The 15,365-nt window shown below is 45.5% G+C and overlaps 1 protein-coding gene across 1 annotated transcript in view; it reads left to right on the top strand.

The window, feature by feature from the left end:
- slc24a3 (solute carrier family 24 member 3) overlaps positions 1-6,118 on the top strand; it is a gene marked incomplete at its 3' end in the record, with an annotated part of 49,586 nt that extends 43,468 nt beyond the window's left edge. The window contains exons 12-17 of the mRNA XM_080507776.1: positions 1,487-1,727; positions 2,855-3,021; positions 3,172-3,286; positions 4,166-4,278; positions 4,928-4,993; positions 5,972-6,118. Coding sequence (XP_080363902.1) covers positions 1,487-1,727; positions 2,855-3,021; positions 3,172-3,286; positions 4,166-4,278; positions 4,928-4,993; positions 5,972-6,118 — 849 coding nt within the window. The remainder of the gene's footprint in view (positions 1-1,486; positions 1,728-2,854; positions 3,022-3,171; positions 3,287-4,165; positions 4,279-4,927; positions 4,994-5,971) is intronic.
- Between the last annotated feature and the right edge of the window lie 9,247 nt (positions 6,119-15,365).

Genomic DNA, 15,365 nt, shown 5'->3' on the forward strand with positions numbered 1-15,365 from the left:
TTAAAATTGAGGAGTAGTTACATTGATTTTACATTCCACTTGGTCACTTTTAGTTACGTTTATTCAGCCTTACAGTTGCATGTGGCCCTTTGAGCCGTTCTGCTGACTCGGCGCTCGGTGGGAACGAGTTTGACGCCCCTGCCACGGAGCCTGATCCGCGCTCCACATGCAGACGATGTGTGACGGCTGTGTGCGTCGCCGCCAACCACCTTCACGCGACCTCCGTGTCGACGCGACCTGCAACCCCCAACGATGTTGGACTCGCTCCAGCTCGCCGCTAACGGGTGTGTCAGTCAGACTCGTGTCGAGCCGTGGTGAGGGGGAAGGTTCACACTATCTTCCCCCGTTTGCCCGGAACGTAGTGCGCCGGGGGATTTGGGGGAATTCTGAGGAAGGTCTGGAAGGTTTTTCGCGTTGTGTCGAGGCTCTGTAGGGATGAAATGAATGTTTGAAGCAGGTTTCTGCCCCACAGGGCCACCAGAAAGTGAAGGTACTCCTTGTATCCTGAGACTCTCGCCTCAAACCTCTTGATTTCTTTTTCGCTAGCAGAGGTTGTAGAAGCTGTTCTGTCGTTGATTGCTCAGACCCAAATAAAACTCCCGGCTTCCTCCCAGACGGTGGCGCCGCGGCAGACCGGGGTAGAACGCGACGCGTCGGGTTCCACGAACCGTCACGCGCCGGGACAAGCCGCGATTGAACGTGATGAAACGGCGACCGTACGCCGTCGCTTTGCCGTGAGAACCGTGACGCGGCGGGAACGTGATCAAATGCGAAGCGACCGTGAAACGACGGCGATAGAACGCGCGCTGAACGTCACTTCCTGTTTACCTTCCCGTCCCACTACGCAGTGCCTACAAGTTCTGTTTTTAGCTTAGCATGTTAGCTCACTGGTGTGGAAACACCGAAACTCTTCAGCAAGCAGGCTGTAGCATGTAGCATGTAGCATGTAGCGCCGCTCGGGAGTAAAACCCTCCAAACCGATGACATCACTCATCCTCACTTGTCTCCCTACCATGGAGTTTGAAGTCAGCGCAGGTAAATTGCACCTTGCGCTCTTCGTGCTGCGGTGCGTTCAATGACCTCTTGGGAAAAGTCCATCTTCAAAAATGACAATAAATCTGCAACCAAATGTCTTTATCTTCTCCTTTAGTCATTGTAGGTTGACAAAACCGCTATTAAATAAAACTATATTTTTGTTCGTGTACCTCGCTAGAGATGCAGCTAGCTAGCGCTGGAGTGTGAACTCTCTGGCGAGCCAATCAGAGGGCATGAAAATGCTGACGTCATGCTAGGCCTTCTTGAAGACCCTGAGTCACGAATATCAAAACCTGGTTGGTTGAAGCAGCAGCGTGACCGACACTAGTTTTACACTGCAGAACTGAACGTGAAGGCCTCAGGCTGATTTGTTTACCCGGCAACAGGTGATGGCCATGATATGACGTCTCACCGCAGGCTTTGTCTTTGTGTGTGTCGTACGTCCGTGCAGAGGCAGCGTCTCATCAACACGCGGACTCTGACCAACGGCGACTCCGAGGCGCCGGCCAGAGCGGCGAGCCGGCAGAGCGTGGAGAACGGCCTGTCCCGGGCCGACCGGCCCGCCAAGGTCCACCGCGACGACCGCGAGGCGGGCAACGAGACGGAGAACGAGGACAACGAGAACAACGAGAACGACGAAGAGGAGGAAGAGGAGGAAGACGAGGGACCCTTCGTGCCCTTCCAGTGTCCAGGTACCTGCAAGACATCCGGGGCGTCGTCGCCCATGTTACCCATTTTTTTTTAATCCAAACCGCTGCTTGTGGTCTGAGGTCTGAGGGCCGGCTCCGGCTCGTGGTTCCGAAGACTTCAGCGTAAAACCAGAGGGGACAGAGCGTTCTCTGTTGTCCCCCCCCCCCCCCCCCCCCCCCCCCACGTCCGAACAGCCCCCCCACTGTGGACTGTTTTAAATCGCGTCTTGAAACCCACTTTTATTCTCAGGCTTTTAACGCCGCGTGAGTCGTGTGGTCCCCCTGTGTCTTTTATTTATTTTATTGTCCTTATTTATTTGATTGCTTTTTAAGCGTTTTTATATTTCTATTTATCCTTTTAAATTGTTTTATTCTTATTTGTAGTTTTTTTTTTTTTTATGTGTTTGTAGTTTTTAATCTGTTTTAATTTTAAATTTTATGGTTTTATACTTATTTAGTGTTGGAGCTAATTTGCATTGTTTTAGTTTGATTGTTTTTATGTGCAGTCTCATGTGCAGCACTGAGATGCACACGTGGGGTCAAAAATGACCCCAAGCAGTTCCGATTGGAATCTTCTATGAAACTTTAATTCTTAGTAACTCTGACAGTCCCACTTACACGTCTAATGCAACTTTGACTGTCAATACTGTCCCACTCATACGTGCGTTACTGGGTAAAAGTGACCTCCAGGGTGGTGAGACTGCTGACATCACATGTTTAAGTGGGACAGTATTGACAGTCCAAGGTTGCATCAGATGTGTGAGATGATATCAGATGTGTAAGTGAGACAGTCAGAGTTGCTGAGAATTAAAGTTCCATAGAAGATTCCGCGGGCACTGCTTGTGGAAGAGTGAGGTCGCGATGCGAAAACTGCAATTTCTTAAAATTAATGAAAAAAAAAAAAAAAATACAAACGGTCTCATGTCACAAACATGTTTTCTGAGGAATACCTAGAATATGAAAATATTGCAAGTCTTTGTTTTAAAGATTTTGAAGAATAACAACCCAGTATATTGCCAAAACGCATTGATTTTGAATTGGGGGGGGGGGTCATTTTTTGACCCCACGTGTGCATCCAAGGGTTAAAATGTGCCGTATAAATAAAGTGGATTGGATGTGTGTGTGTGCAGGAGGGGCGTTCAGTAAGCTGAAGTGGCTGATCGCCTGGCCTCTGTGTCTCCTGCTGTACTTCACCGTCCCCAACTGCTCCTCCCCTCGCTGGGAGAACTACTTCATGTTGTCCTTCGTGGCCTCCACGCTGTGGATTGCCGGCTTCTCCTACATCATGGTGTGGATGGTGAGTACGCTCCCGTAACGGAACCTCAATTTGTACATACAGTTCAAACAGTGTCGGTGCGGTAGTTAATCCATACGTCCAGTAGAGGGCAGTGCAGTTTTTAAGATTTCCGTTTTTTTAACCCCCCCTTCTCGTGTGTCGTCCCATCAGGTCACGGTGATCGGCTTCACGCTGGGCATCCCGGACGTCATCATGGGCATCACCTTCCTGGCGGCGGGCACCAGCGTCCCCGACTGCATGGCTAGCCTCATCGTGGCTCGCCAAGGTAACGCAGGGGGGGGCGGGGGGTGGGGTGGGGGGGTTTACCGGGCTCATGCACATGAAAACGGGCAGGACCAAAGTGAATGTGCTTATCAAAGCGATGGCGAGACGGCGAGGTCACAGGGGTTACAGGTGGGTGGGGGTGGGGGGGGGGAAAGATCACGTCCTCGTCGCGAGGCGATAAAAGAGGAGAGGGGAAGCAGTCCGACGGGGTTCCGTCCTCCGTCCTTTCATCTGCGGTTATTCTTGCACCCGTCATCAAATATTTAAACCGCTCCGTCTTTTTCGGTGATGCTCTGCACTGTTGAGGGAGGAACCATCCGTCCTCTGCTCGGCGGACGCCGTCTCTTTATGGCTTTTGGTAGTTCTTTAACGACGGGCCTTTGATGTCCCTGCAACTTTTGAAAGTACCGTATTATTTGGCTCGTCATGCAGCCAATTCGAAGAAAGCCAACTCGTATACTAAAATATACCATCGTGGACCACTAGATGTCACTGTATGACAGCAGGAAGCTGCAGCAGTACCACAGAAAAACTTCCGTATAGACTTTAGATGACTGGCCACAAAAAGTCTACACGGTAGAATTTACAGTAAAAATGTTCAGAGTCAGGGAAGACTCTGGGAAGGCTCCAGGAAAGCCTTTTTACTCAATGACGTTACGAGAGACGCTTTGTTTAGAGGACGAGTACAAAGACTTAGCTACTTGCTAGTATCACGTACCGATATGAGTACTTATTAAATTCCTTCTCCACGAACCACCCTGTATTCACATTAAATGCCTTGATGTCCAGAAGGTGCCTTTCCAACTGTTTCACTTAAAAAAAAAAAAAAAAGATATTATAGCTCTTTCTTACGTCCTTTGTCCCGTCACCTTGCGTTCAGGAATGGGAGACATGGCGGTGTCCAACTCCATCGGCAGCAACGTGTTTGACATCCTGGTGGGGCTCGGCCTCCCCTGGGCCCTGAAGACCCTGGCCATCAACTATGGCTCTGATGTAAGTGGCGCGCCGCGCCTCCTCAATGGTGCCTCACCTCCTTAATGTCAAACATATCACATCCTGTTACAGTCAAGAGTGAGGACGCATCGACTCGTGCAGGGGGTTTGTGTCACGCAAGGCCATGTGCCGTGGATAAAACCGCTGAAATGAATGGAAATGACCGAGAGTTGCTCAACCAGAATAATATCTTCAGAGCACATTTCCTATATTAGCTATCACTTCTGCACACTAGAATTCATTTCAAACCCCCAGGTGTCCGAATCAAATCCACCCAAAGTCGATAGGTTTACAAAAACGCACCGGATTTTTGTAGTTTCAATCTGTCGCACGGGGTTTCTGGGGGAATCAAAGACGGCGTAGCGGCAGATCAAGACCCAGACGTTCTCACAGAAAGAGTTCAAAGCCACGAGAATTGTCTTAAATGTAGTGAAATGTCAACAAACCAGGGCACGTTCCGCCAAATCTGAATGCTGGGAATGTGTGTTTGTGTCCATGTGACGACGAATTTCCTCCAGAGGAGTGGTGACATCTGGTGGTTGAAGCGACGGCCGCAGGCAGAAACGCTTTGATCTGAGAGGAACGGCGAGTTTTTCCTTCCCTCGCGGATTTTGTCAAAACCTTTTGTCCAACACTTTTCCTCCCGCAGATCAAACTGAACAGCAAAGGTCTCATCTTCTCCGTGGGGCTCCTGCTGGCGTCTGTGTTCATAACGGTGAGTGTGTGAACCCTGGGGTGGGGGGGGGGGGGGTCAAATTGAAGCCATAGACCTATAAAAGTAGAATTATATCGAGGTTTATGAGCAAGAATCGACTTCTAAAATTCTATGTGCTCTGTCTTCTTCTGCGTTTTTGGTGTGTTTGGTGAGTCACTGCGCTGCAGAAGCTCCATGACGCTAACAGCAGGAGGAGCAGGGCCATAGACCTATAGGAGTAGAATTATATAGAGGTTTATGAGCAGGAATCTACTTCTAAATTTGGTGTGTTTGGTGAGTCACAGCGCCCCTAGAGGCCTGGCATGTGTACTACATGCCCTGAAGCCTCGTGTTGAACCGGCCATTTTCCTATATTATATGTACATAAATGCACATATATGTACACATATAAGTGCATACAGGCACCTATATAGGTACATATATGCACGTATATATGTGTGCATATATGCACCTATATGTTCTTCTTGCATAATAGTTTTTTAGTTGGTTCTTAGTTATTGCCTTGATAATGTATGTGAGATATGGGCTATATATATGTGGAAATAAAGAAGCAGTACAGGAGACCTATATGGCCTGTATATTCACATATATGCACCTCAATTTTGTCTATATGTCGCATATATACACATATATGTGCATATAAACTGCTTGTAGGTTTCATATATGCGCCTATATCCTCGTATAGGTTCTTTCCATGTGGGCGGTGTTGGAGGCGAAAGGGAATTCACTTTTAGGTTAATTGTCTTGAATTGAATTCAGGTGTAAATTCTAGGAATTCAATAAAGGTTGTCGCTGCATTTTAAACATTCAACACGCTTCATGTTGTCTATATAAAGTGATTTTCAAACGAGAGAAGAAAAAAAAAAGATGTGTTGGCCTCTCAATCGACGGTTCAAATGCTGTATTAATAGTTTATTGGTTATTTTATGGGGGTTTTGGGGTTTTTCTCTTTAAGCCCACCGTGTCTCGTGTGTCCAGGTTCTGGGAGTTCATCTCAACAAGTGGACGCTGGACAAACGTCTGGGTTTCACGTGTCTCCTGCTCTACTCCGTCTTCCTGTGCTTCTCCTGCCTCATCGAGTACAACATCTTCACCTTCGTCAACCTGCCCACCTGCCGGGACTGATGAGACGACCACACACACACACACACACACACACACACACACACACACACACACACACACGGTGTTTTAAACCCTCCCAGTGTTTCCGTGTAACGTTTCCTAGCTGCTAACTTCCCTCACAGGAAGGTTGGGTCTTTCAGATCTACTAGTTGAGAGTAATAATTATTAAAGCAATGATATAAAGGAGGGGTGGAGGAGGGGGGCGGGGGGGGGGGTGTAGTTCTTTGTGCTGTAGAACAGCAGACTTGTTGAAGTGTTTAGGCAGAGTTTTTTTTTTCATCCGTGTTCGCTGGAGAATGAGATCCGGTTACGCAGATCAAATGAGATTATTTCCATGGCCTCCAGATTGAAGTCTGCTGAGGAGGAACGGTTTTTTTCGCGGTGAAATGTCGCCACCCAGTGGCGAGAAACAGTCTGTGAATACTCAAGAGTAATCCCAGTTTTCTGGTTCAATTGGTCGCTAAGCAGGATTTTACTTTACGACAGACTGTGGGTCGGGGGCACGTGCCTTTTTACAAGCGTGATTCTTTTTTTGTTTTTTGTTTATTCCCTTCTTATCGATGCAAAAACACAGAAACAAGACGATCCTTATTACTGATTTTTGAAAAAAGGTCAGATAATCTTTGGTGGGGCAAAAGTGGCAGACTTTTTACATTTTATGGAGAAAAAAAAAAAATCTAAATCAAAATGACAGGATTTTAAATGTCAATAATTAAAAGCACATTAACAGATGCAAACAAATGACTCCTCCCAGGTATTGTTGCAGGACGAGGGAAAACAACATGTTATTCCTTCTGTTGGAAATCGGCTTCTCCGTTTAAAGGCTTTTTACAAAGTGAAAACGTCAACGTTCCTCACACTTTTCCCCGTCTCCGTCTCCATGGAAACGGCAGAAACGCCGCTAGCGTGCGTCGTGGTGGTGAACGTGCTCAGCAGATGGACGATAACATAGAAATTGAGTGTCGTGACTCACCGGTCCGTTCTCTCTGGAAACACACCAACAGCACCCACTAGTGGCCGTACCCGCTCACTACACCGTCCTCAGCTTTCATGTCATTTACAAAAAAAAAAAAACACGATTTCTTATCTTTGCATTTTGACGTCAAAGTTTGTCCAAATTGCGGCACGTTTAGGATTCCGACTTATTTTATCAGAGCCGGGGATTTTCGAGACGAGTCCTAAATAGACTCTATTCATTTTGTGTCTTTTTTTTTTTTTTGTTTGTTTGTTTGTTTGTCCCCTCACTGTGCCCCACACGTCTCTATTGTCGTGATGCAGACCGAAGCACATTTTCTAACCTGTTTGTTGATCCGTTCATGGAACCAGGGGCATTAATCTATATCATCCTCACCTTTTTCTAACTGTACTCACAGCTTATGTTTTACTTTCAACAGCTTTATGAAGAGGTTTTTTGTTGTTGTTGTTATTGTAAATATCCCTCCTCTGTAAATACCCCCCCCCTCCCCCCCCCTTCAACAAGATGTACTATTTATTATTTATTAAGATTATACGCACATTTCTCCTCCGCCAGAGCCGGGAACTGCCGACAACCTTTAGGGGAGGAAAAAGTCATGGACAGAAAAAAAAACAAAAAAAAAACAAGCACAACAATTTTCCTCTGAAGGTGTTTTTTTGTTGTTGTTGTTGTTGTTGTTTTTTCTTCTTCTTGCTTTGGATCAAGTTGCACTGATGAGCTTTGGGATCGTGAGTCGTGCTGATTATGAGGAGAGCGTCCTTGTAAGATGAAGCAGCGGGTTTGTCGTGAGACAAATGTTTTTTTTGTTATTTGTTTGTTTTTTTTCTTTCTGTCCTCTTCTGGTGGGACGACGGAACAGATTCGCTGCTTTTTTTTGTGTTTTTCACCCGTTACAGGCCAAATGAATTGCCCACTTTTATTTCTTTTTCTCTGTATTTTATAATGCCTGACGTCTGGGTTTGTCCAAATTGTGGTACGTTTAAGATTCCTACTCGGTTTTTTTTTTTTTTTGGTTTGTTTGTTTTTAGAGCATGTACCGCATGACGGCAGAAGTTCTATTCATTTGGTGTCTTTTTCTCCTCACCGTTAAAAAAGAAGAGTCACTAAAATAGAAAACCTTCTTTCAAGGTTACTTAATTTATTGATCTGTAATATAAAACCCTGTTTTTGGAATGTACAAATGTTTTCAACACCGTTGATGTTCCTTTTCTATTTATTTATTTGACGGACACAGGCGTCGAGCTTTTTGACCGGAAAACAGGGTTTTTTTTTGTTGCAATAAACGTCCAAAGCCGGCACGTGTGAAACGACGCCACCTCAAAGAGATCAAAGCCCGGCGGAGGTTTTCTCACAGGGCTGCACAAACAGGTGGAGCGGCACACGGACTCTTGTCGGCTGCTTCTCCACACCCTGGAAGGCCTCATCAGCTCATATCAGACCCGAGAACGTAAAAAAAAAAAAAACAAGTTTAAATCACAGTACAGAAAAAAAAACGAAAAAATTTTGAGTCGGAAGAAGAAGAAAAATACTCGCTGGGCTTGAAATCCGAGTTTTGTAAAGCAAACATGGACTAATTTAATATTGATGTTAAACTTTAAATTAGATCTCAGGGTTGAAAAATATGAATCTAAATTCATTGCGACTTAAAAATCTCCAGTTTGCGTCGTGTGTGCTTTTCCTGCACGGCTTCATAATTTTACTGCAATTTGTACGAACAGTGAGTCCGATGTTCACCTTTTATCAGGGAAGTCACCGTATTTGGTGTTGGAAATATTAGGTTGAGCAAATAATCGACTATGTCACAATGTTTTTGGGGAGTTTTTATTGTTTAACCATTAAAAAAAATGGTGTTTTCTACCTTACCATTGGGATTTGTTTTTCTTTTTGCAACAGTTAATGCAAAAAAGTAACAAATAAAAGTGACTGTTTGTTTTTAGACTCTTTTTAGACTTTTTAGAAGTCATATATATGAATAATACTGGGAAATGGACAGACAATCTTTCAGGCTTTCAAAGCTCATTTAGACTTTTTCTTTTTTTAAGTGGACATGTTGAAAAATGTGTGGTTTTGGTCAATTTAAGCACTTGCAAGAGAATAATTATACTATACTAGAATTAGTTTGTAATTGGCACTGGATTGAAACGTAAGTGAACAATTGAAATGTTTATTTTTAGTCAGTTCACTCAATGTAAAGCAGCTCTCATAACCGTTCTACCTTTAAAACTCCCTGATAACTTGGAACCAAACTATCTCGATGAGGTTTCAGAAGCTCTTTTCCCATCTGATCACACTTCATGCGAAACTTACGAAATTCAAACTTAGTGAAACTACTAGATTCAGATCACTCTTGTTTTTGGTGGACAAACCATTTCCTGTTTGTCGGTTCAGCCTCACTTTCTTGACAACGTCGCGTTACTGTCACTTCAAAGGACTTGAAAGCAACATGAACACAAACTGGAGAATTTCTCCTGAAATTCCTCAAAGCGTTTGCTCAAAGCAACTGAAGCTATAAAAAAAAATGAGAATTGAACGATTATTTAAATTAGTTTGAGGTTACGGGGGTTAATTTGAACACGGGTCCCAGAGTGGGTACATTTTAAAACCCCGGCTCGTTCTGTCCAACCCACCCACCGCGGTCCGTGATGTCATCAAATAACCACAAGAATCAGGGACCACAAGCTCCATAGACCTATAGAACTAGAATTATGTAGATGTTTATGAGCAGGGATCTACTTCTAAATTAGTTTTTGGTGAGTTTGGTGAGTCACAGCGCCCCCTAAATGCCTGGCATGTGTACTACATGCCCTGAAGCCTGGTGTTGAGCCGAGTTCATCGTGACGAGGTTTTGGGGTTTTATTTGCGGTGGTGTGGACGTACCCCTCAATAACCTGACAACAGTAATGGAGCCGTTTCCGGCCAAACTAGAACCTTCAAAAGTTTATCGCGGTCGCTGTGAGTGTCCGATCCCCGATACGAGCAGCCAAACTTTTGAGGAGATGATAAAAGTCGTTCCGTCGAGACGCCACGGCGACACAATCGGTTTCACTCGGCGTCGCCTCCACGTGTCACGACCGCCGGAAGGCCGCAGATCGTCGCGGTGAGGACGAGCCAGGGCATTTTTTGTATTTTTTTTTTTTATTATAGTTTGTCAGAAAATACCTTTCGCATGCACTTTACAAAACGGACAAACTCGGGCTACGGATGGTTTAGTTCCCGACGCGGCGTCGACCTGCCACGCTATCGCCACCGAGACGTTGTGAAACGAGGCGTCTTGTAGAGGAGATTTCTAAATAATTTGTGATATTCACATGGGTGACATATTGCTGGTGTACATATGTATATAAATAGGTCTAATTGTATTTATATATTTTTGTCTCAATCTGTATATCCGTTTGAATATATTTTCTTAGAACCTCGGTAGACCCCCCCCCACCTTGTTCTCCCGCTGTTTTGACGTGTTTGAGAAACCCGCCGCCATTTGTCCTTTGTTTACTCGCATGGAGATATTTCAATATAATAAATTATTTATGGTAAATCTTTATGTTGTCTGAGGGGGTTTCAAGACGGCACTGGATTTAGTTTGAACTCAATATCCTAGATGACTGCATGCTATTGCTAGCATAGGGATGTAATAATTCATGAGAGTGTTGGCAGACGACACGTTTCTCTACAAGTCAAAGCTTTACCTCCTTCTACACAAGAAACCTTTCAGCAGGACGGTTTCCTTTCTGTTTTTGATGTGTCAAATGTAATTTTAGAGATCATTTTGTTACTTGAGCATTATTAAAGTTGTCTATGCTTAAGGTTACTTGACTAATTGTCTCATTTTTAAAAAAATTTTCATTGAATTTGCATGAAACCCGACGACTTGAATGGAGTCACGGGTCATTTGAGTCATCGTTGAACTGCAACATGAACTGAGATGTTGAGAAATTGATTAAATAAATAGATTAAACTGAACCCGTCATCCAGAGAGGCAGATATACAGTATATATGAATATATACATAGTTTATATTTTTTCCTCCAATATTCTGATTTTCTTTTTCACTAGTATCAATATATAATGTGAAGTTCATAGGGCAGAACCAATTATAGGGGACAATATTAAATGTAACACAATACACGCTATGCTCGTATTTTAACATTATTTATTGTGTATTTATTCATGTAATAATACTCGGGCATTCGAGCTGAACCACTGAACCGAGGTGAGTCGAGCATTCTCATCCTTAAATGTGACCTTAAAGAGCCGGTGGCTGCTTTAACAGCTAGCGTTAGCAGCTACTAGCAGCTATTAGCAGTAGTGTCACAGCCTCTTTTCCCACAGGGCGACTGAAGTGAGTAATGTGACGTATTTATACAGTTGCAGTTCGACTTGCAGCTGCACAACAGTGTCGTTTATGTTTTCCTCTCTGCAGCTGGACGGCCGGAGCAAGAACGACTCAGTGAACGACTCAATGGACGTGATGACTCGCGAGTCACCGTTCAAGTCAAGTGACTCGCTGGTTTTGAACGATTCGTTCAAATTCGAGCATCGCTCCGGTCAGGTGGGCGTCTCGAGCTGGAGGAGCCGTGAGGTGGAACAACCGACCAGAGTGAACTCCACCTGGAAGGAGGAGGAGGAGGAGGAAGAAGCGTCTGGCGGCTGTTCGGAGCTGGAAGGACTCCCGCTGTGTCCCCGAGTCCCGAGACGAACCGTCGTCCGGCACCAGGCGCAGGTTGACCGTCAGCTCGTGTCCTTGGAATCCAGTGGGAAACTTCAAATGGAGTCTCACACAGCAGGTCAGTGGGGAAAAGTCCGGATGAGCACGAGACTGTGGCTCGAGGAGGATCGTTGCTCTTCTTTGGAAGCTGCTGCAGTGAGGAACCTGTCTTTTAACTGCAACAATCTATTTTTTATAAATATCCTTTATAAATATCCTTTACAAGCTTTTTCGTTTAACTGGAATAATCTATTTTTTTATATAAATATCCTTTATAATTATCCTTTACATTTTTTGTCTTCAGTTGAAAAACAAGGCATTGAGCAGTTAATTAGTTATTTTTTTAATAATGATTAACAGCACTAATTATTATGTTACTATGCAGGAATGTCTTAATTGTCGCGCTCAGTGAGGGAGATATACCTTCTACCATGGAATGTTCTGGATGAACGGAGGTTAACGTGTGTGTGTGTGTGTGTGTGTGTGTGTGTGTGTGTGTGTGTGTGTGTGTGTGTGTGTGTGTGTGTGTGTGTGTGTGTGTGTGTGTGTGTGTGCGTGTGCGTGTGCGTGTGTGTGCTTGGCAGTCTGCTCCCTCTCCCTCTCCCTCTCTCTCTCTCTCTCTCTCTTAGTTTTAGTCACAAATTGTTTCGTAAAACATCTCAAAGTCACTATAACTTTTTTTTTTTTTTTAAAGAAGGTTAAGATTTTGGGGGAATTCTTATCAATTCGTCAAAAGCTCTGCACCAGTTTTAAATCTTCACTGAATGGTCCAGCGTTTTGTTTTTTTTGTTTTTTTTGTAACTAAAGTATATTGATAAACGAAGTCAACCTTCAATTCTTTCATCTATTAAAATGTGGCGTCGTTTATCCTTCGGTGCATAAGAATTCCACCGTCCTTGTCTGCAGTGAGTCTCCTGCAGGTGTTTCAGGTAATTGTTGTGGAATTCGTGTGGCGATTTCTGTTCCTCAAACTTGGAGAAGCGTCGCAGCTCAGTTCAACACATTGTTTTCCATCCCTTCAAGACACAATCAGAAGCGTCACCATGAAACTGCGTAAGAAGCAAGAGACAGCAAGGGGAGAGGAGAGGGTCGTGGGGGGGTTAACAGCCCTTTGCCAGGGGGAGGTGTGTTTGAGCACAACCTTTCACAATCTATCTCCTCCAACAGCCTCTGTCCTGGAGGAGGGGGGGATGGGCACCAACGAAAGATGGTGAAAGGTGCTGTTTCTTATCTCTGCAGTCAGTCCAGTCTTTTGTTGTGAGAAGACCTTGAGCCCTGAACAGAGCAAACTTCTAGTGGTCCAGGTTGGGGGGAGGTGTTATCAGGGGAAGGTGGGGGGGGTGGGGGCTATTTCGTGTTTAACAAGCACATCAAGGAGAAATAGAAAGACAAACCAGCCTTGGCGTCTTGATGCCTGAGGGTCACCCTGTTTCGTTTCTTCTTGAAGACTCTCTGGTCTTTCATGCTGCTCCAAATCGTTGCCTTCCAGCCGAGCTCTGCACTTCCAAATGTGCGTCCTGCGTACTCTTGAGTTCGTTTATCACAATGAGTCTGAGCGCTCAGAGCCCGGCACAGTCCCTCAGTGACGACAGGCAGCCTTCCCAATGCAGCCGCTCACGTCTTCTCAACTTGGCGACAGATCAGAAAGCCGCCGGCTCCAATCGGCAGCATACCTGCTGTCGGGAATCCAAATATGTAGGCGTCTTCCACGTCCTCGATGGAAAGAATCGCCAAACACGAGGACCTCCGGGTCCCCCAGGAGACGAGCGTGTCTCCGGCGGCAAACGTCCCGTCGGGACATGCGGGCTCTCCTTTGCCCGATCGTCGTGTCGTAAACATTTGGTTGATCGCGTTGAGAGACCAGCTGGTCAATTCCGTGGTTCCGGTTTGGTTCGGATGAGGGTGTGAAGAGAGGCTCTTGTTAGATTCTGACACTAGACGGTACAAGACAGGAGCAGCGTCCGTCTTTCACTGTAAAACATTCCCATCATCACATCAGAGATTTTTGTCTCATTCCCCTCCAGAGAGTCCACAGCGACACGTCGGTCCCCAGAAGACGAGCTCCGGTCTGGAACAGGAGGAGCACGAAGCTCCACGCATTAAAGAGGAGGACGATGGTGTTGAGGAGACGGTTCCTGATGGAGACCGTGACGACTCCCTCGACCCTGTGAGAGACTGGACCACCCAGAGACTGACTGCTTCCGCTGGATTAATCTTCACCGTGTTTCAACAAACCATCGAGGAGCGTATTGATCGTCAGCGCAGGACGATGGACGACATCCTGGACCCTCAGATGACGCTCCACAGAACAGGTATGGAAACTGTAGGGACACGTTCAGCCCCTCGTGGACGGTCCAATCAAGATGTGGACATTGAGGTTTTGTAAGGAGACATTTCATTCAAACGCAGGACGTCTCATTACGTCTCCGTCTCAGGTAGCGTGGTGAACAGTGGACACTGTGAGAAAATGAGAGACGATCAGTGGAATGTGGACCGTTTTCAATTTCACCGCTTCAGGCGCAGATTTTTTTTTTTTTAAAGCTGAAGAAGTAAAGTAACTAACTGCATCTGGTACTTGTTTGTCTCTCCAGAGCTCCAGCAGCAACGTGACTCCAGGGAGGAGCAGCTCTGGAACCAGGAAGAGGAACCAGAAGAACCAAAACCTCCATGGATTAAAGAGGAACCAGAACCTCCACAGGTCAAAGAAAAGCCAGAACCTCCATGGATCAAAGAGGAACCAGAACCGCTCCAACTGAAAGAGGAGACAGAAGAACCAGAAACTCCACATGTCAAAGAAGAACCAGAAACTCCTCAGGTCAAAGTAGAACCAGAACCTCCATGGATTAAAGAGGAACCAGAACCTCCACAGGTCAAAGAAGAGCCAGAACCTCCACAGGTCAAAGAGGAACCAGAACTGCTCCAAGTGAAAGAGGAAACAGAAGAACCAGAAACTCCACATGTCAAAGAAGAACCAGAAACTCCTCAGGTAAAAGTAGAACCAGAACCTCCATGGATTAAAGAGGAACCAGAACCTCCACAGGTCAAAGAAGAGCCAGAACCTCCACAGGTCAAAGAGGAACCAGAACCGCTCCAAGTGAAAGAGGAAACAGAAGAACCAGAAACTCCACATGTCAAAGTAGAACCAGAAACTCCATGGATTAAAGATGAAACAGAACGTCCACAGGTCAAAGAAGAACCAGAACCTCCACAGGTCAAAGAGGAACCAGAACCGCTCCAAGTGAAAGAGGAAACAGAAGAACCAGAAACTCCACATGTCAAAGTAGAACCAGAAACTCCCCGGATTAGAGAGAAACCAGAAACTCCACGGATAAAAGATGAAACAGAATGTCCACAGGTCAAAGAAGAACCAGATCCTCTATGGATTAAAGAGGAACCAGAACCTCCACAGGTCAAAGAGGGCCCAGAAGAACCAGAACCTCCTCAGATTGAGGAGCATCAGGAACCCGGTAGCAGCCAGGAGGGAGAGCAGCTTCTACTGAAGGCAGAAAGTGGTTCCTTTAGGGTTCCTTCTATTGAGGACCAAAGTTCCCTGAGTGAACCAGAAGA

Source organism: Blennius ocellaris, assembly GCF_963422515.1.
Source record: "Blennius ocellaris genome assembly, chromosome: 13".
Lineage (NCBI taxonomy): Eukaryota > Metazoa > Chordata > Actinopteri > Blenniiformes > Blenniidae > Blennius > Blennius ocellaris.